General features: G+C 39.2%; 1 protein-coding gene across 1 annotated transcript in view; it reads right to left on the reverse strand.

Moving 5' to 3' along the window:
* Nucleotides 1-2,998: 2,998 nt before the first annotated feature.
* The window catches only part of LOC106457854 (tyrosine-protein phosphatase Lar-like), a gene marked incomplete at its 5' end in the record, with an annotated part of 6,376 nt that continues 4,857 nt past the window's right edge, over nt 2,999-4,517 (reverse strand). The window contains one exon of the mRNA XM_013917305.2: nt 2,999-3,418. Within this exon, the coding sequence (XP_013772759.2) occupies nt 3,087-3,418 (332 nt within the window). The remainder of the gene's footprint in view (nt 3,419-4,517) is intronic.

The following is a 4,517-nucleotide window of genomic DNA, read 5'->3' on the forward strand; positions in this document are numbered from 1 at the left end:
TCAATACTGGAACATATACTATTTTCATGCACCTAGTCAGTCTTTTACTGCTATTGATCTCTCAATTTGCTCCCCTTCACTTTTCGCTCGCTTTTCTTGGATGGTGGACAGTGACCCACGGGGCAGTGATTATTTTTCTATCATTATGAGGGAGGTTGGCCATGGTTGATGCCACACGACCCGAGTGCCATGGTGGAAGTTGGACCAGGCTGACTGGCCATCTTTCACCACTCTCTCTGAACTTGATCCTGCCTTTGTCTGTCTGCCATCAATAGACGATTGTGTGGTTGCAGTGACTGACTGTATCGTCCAGGCAGCTGCTCATTTTACTCCTAAGACCTCGACACGTTTTCCACGGTATCCTCGTCCATGGACGCATGGAAAGCTCAAAAACGGCCTGGGATACCTTACAATGGTATCCCCCTCTTTCTAACCACATTCTTTATCAGCGGGCCCATGCCCATGCTCGGCAGGTTCGACATACAAGCCAAAAGGAGTCTTGGATTAAGTTCACTACTAGCATCTCTTCTAACACCAGTTCCAAAACTGTATGGGACAAGATTAGGAAAGTCACTGGGAGGTATGCTTCCCATCCTCTTTCGATCTTGTTCTCGATCAAGGAAGCCTTTCTCAAGAGAGAACATCTTATTTCTGTGTTCTCTGATGTCGAGAAGGCTTATGACACTATGTGGAGGTATAGAATTTTGCACGACCTCCACTCCTATGGGTTGCGTGGCCATTTACCCATTTTTATTCAAAACTTTTTACTGAACAGGCGATTTCAAGTCTGTGTGGGTTCAACTCTTTCCAGTTCCTTTCCACAGGAACTTGGAGTCCCTCAGGGCTGTGTCTTGAGTGTTAATGCCATCACTAATAATCTGCCTCTGACTGTTCCAAATGGGCTCTATGTCAATGACTTCCACATCTCATGTCAGTCGTCGAACATGAGGTTTATTGAGTGGTAGCTTCAGACTGCCCTCAGTTTGTTGTTGACATGGACCACTGCAAACAGTTTTAAATTTTCTTTTTCCAAAACCGTCTGCATGCATTTTTGCCGCCAACGGGGTCTACACCCCGATCCTGAGCTCCTTCTTGGCGATATAGTTATTTGTGTGGTCCCTGAGGCAAAGTTCTTGGGGCTTATTTTTGACTGTAAGCTTAGCTTCATTCCACACATCAAGCAGCTATGTTTCAAGTGTGCAAGGGCTCTGAACATCCTCCGTGTCCTCTCTTCCAGCTCTTGGGGAGCATATTGATGTTCTATGATCAGGATCCATCGTGCCCTGATTCAATCCAAACTGGACTATGGGTTTATGGTTCTGCCAGGACCTCGGCCTTGAAGATGCTGGACCCCATTCACCATCTGGGGCTTAGGCTCTGCACTGGGGCTTTTTGCAATTCTCCAGTCCAGAGTTTGTACACTTAGTCCCACGAACCTTTTCTTCACCTCCGCCATTTGCAACTTTCTTTACAATATGCTACCAAGCTTCGATCCTTACCACGGCATCCCACCTGGAATTGTGTCTTTCTTCCCCAGTGGGCAATGCTCTTTCAGAACAGACAGTCTGCTATTCCTTTGGCCTTCATATCTAAAATCAACTGGATGAATTGGGTCTGGCATTGGATGACACTGCTGTCCCCAATGATCAGCCCATTCCAGCATGGCTTATTACCATCCCATCCTGTAACCTTTCCTTGAGTCATCTAAGGAAGGTGGATACTCCCGATTGGAAGTACCGTCTTCTTTTTGCTGAACATCTTTCGAGTCATTCTTCTCTTCATACTCACACGAATGGTTCAAAATCGGGTGACACTGTAGATTCTGCCATGGTGTGGTGTGGCTTGGTAGTTGCTCGCAGGATCCCCTCTACAGTTTCTGTGTTCACTGCCGAGTTGTATGCTATTTCTATTGCCCTGGATCATGTAGAAGCTATGCAGTACAGTAATTGTACTATTTACACTGATTTTCTTAGTTTTCTACTGGCCCTGGAATCGCTTAACGTTAGTTCTCACCATGTTCTCGTCGATATTCAACAACAACTGGCCCAATTTTCTCTATCTTTTGCTTCCATCCAGTTTTTCTGGATACCTGGCCACGTCGGTATTCACGGGAACGAGCTCGCTGACACTGCAGCTAAATCTGTTTGCTCTGGTCCCGTCACGGCTGTGCCAGTTGGCAGTCGACTTGGGGTGAGTAACGTCATAACGAGCTTTACCAGATCAAACCTTCTGTTGGTCTTTGGCCATCTTGCTTCCATAAGGATCAGAAGGAGGCAGTTGTCCTGGCAAGGCTATGCATTGGTCACAGCTTTTTAACCCATCGTTTTCTTTTATCCGGTATTGACCCACCAATGTGTAGCCATTGTGACACTCAAGTCACAGTAGCCCACATTTTACTGTCGTGCCGTCGTTACGACCGTGAGCGGCGGCACTATTTCAGACACGCATTTTCTAAGAGTTTACCCCTGACGTTGGACAGTGTCATTGGTAATGGCGACACTGTCCGACTAAATTGTATTTTTAATTTTTCATGCACTATAGGTCTTTTTAATCATATATAAATCATTTATCGACATATTTTGGTTTTACTTCACTGTATTTTTACATTTTATTCTAATTTACTTTCACTGTATTTACTGGTTATTTGGTGCAGATAGCCTAGTTGCTTTGCGCCATAAAGCACCAAACAACCTACCAACCATTATAATTGTTTTTATTAGTCACTCAATCTCACTAAAATACTTTTTATATAACTTCTTTTACTAGTCACTTAATACACTTAATAGTGTATTACTATTTCTACTAATCACCTTATTCTCTTTACATTATTTTCTTTGTAACTATTTCTAACATTAATCTTATTCTCTCTACAATGCTTTCTTTATAACTATTTCTACTAGTCTTCACTTTATTGTGATACATATACAATTTTGAAAAAAATGACAACGGCAAAGCAAAAGCATATCTATAAAGAGCAAAAATACATACATGTTTAATGTTACTTATGATGACTTCTTTCCTTTATTTCATTGTCCTTTTTGAATACACATATCTCTGCTCGTATATCATATAGTAAAATGGGAGTGTCACCATTCAACTGTCTCACCTCCTCCTCTTGTCTTTGCTGTTCTTGGATGACTACGTGTTCCAACACCTTTCCGAGTGACAGCAGCCACCTGTACAGCGTAAGTTGTATCTGGCTTAAGCCCCGTAATGTTATAGGCTTCCACATCTTCATTACTTACATGAAACCTGATGGGTGCTCCAACCAAGCCGTTGTTTTGATCCTTTTCTTGGATGTGGATCTGGTAACCTTTGATTGGCCAATTTTTATCTTTATTAGCTGGAGGATTCCATTGAACTTGAAGACTGGTGCTACTAACAGGCTCCATCTTCACATTTCTTGGTTCATCTGGCACTACAAGCAAAAAGGAAAACTAGTAGGCTCATTTGATACAGTAAAGCTTATCAAGGCTTACGTAATTCTGTAGCTTTTAGTCATACGATAACCACAACACAGAATGTTTTGAAATAAACCATTATTACATTTCCATTGAGAGTCAGTTTTGGGAGTTAACTAAAATACCAAGTAATCAAACTTCTAGTATGAGTTTTGAATCCGTTCTAAAATGTATGTCATTATTACATTTTTATTGAGAATCAGTTTCTGAGTTAATGAATATATACAAAGTGATCAAAAAGTACCAAAATTTTTGTACACAATTTATAAAAGAATTCTGGAATGTAGCAAAAATACACTTTCTGTGAGTTAATTTAAATATCAAGTAACCAGAAAGAAACAAACTTTTCTGAACACTAGTTTTCTTTTCTAGGTTTCTATGATAGTATTTTTTCGGGAGAACAATAATGTAGTATTGTGATTTTACCAAAGTGAAACAATTTATTCGGTATTTCCACATTCTTAGTGGTAACAAAACTAATATCCAGCAGCTAAAACATGCAAAGCTGATGACCAAAACACGATTTCTCATATAAAAATTGTAAACTCACTCTTCTATATTCTAACTACACTCAGGATAAACATTGAGAATTTAAAGTGTATGTATTATTGGAGTCAGTTTTTATTGTAAAATGAAATTCTATTATAGTAGCAATTAATGCCTAAAAATGCTTTAATTGGTTGGTGCTGTTTTATTTGTATTATTGACTATAATAACATAAATACAGAAAAGGTGAAAACAATTAATTAATTAATACATTAATTTGAAACCAGTGAAAATAAAAATACCAGTGCTAGGAATCAATCTTTGTTTTGTTTTTAACTCATCAACTCAGATACTAAAAATACTAATCAAATAAAACAAAACAGCAGGTACAGAACCAAACATGATTTTGTTCATAAATTAAGATATTAAAATTGTTTTTAAACCAATATATTTGTGTAAATATATATTTTTAATGTGATTTTCAGGTATGTAACTTAAAGCAATTTTTATATCCTTTACCTTCCCTCACACCCTCGTGTTTACATATTTTTCAAGTTACATCTCCTGAAT

Source organism: Limulus polyphemus, unplaced genomic scaffold (genome assembly GCF_000517525.1).
Source record: "Limulus polyphemus unplaced genomic scaffold, Limulus_polyphemus-2.1.2 Scaffold382, whole genome shotgun sequence".
Taxonomy (NCBI): Eukaryota; Metazoa; Arthropoda; class Merostomata; order Xiphosura; family Limulidae; genus Limulus; species Limulus polyphemus.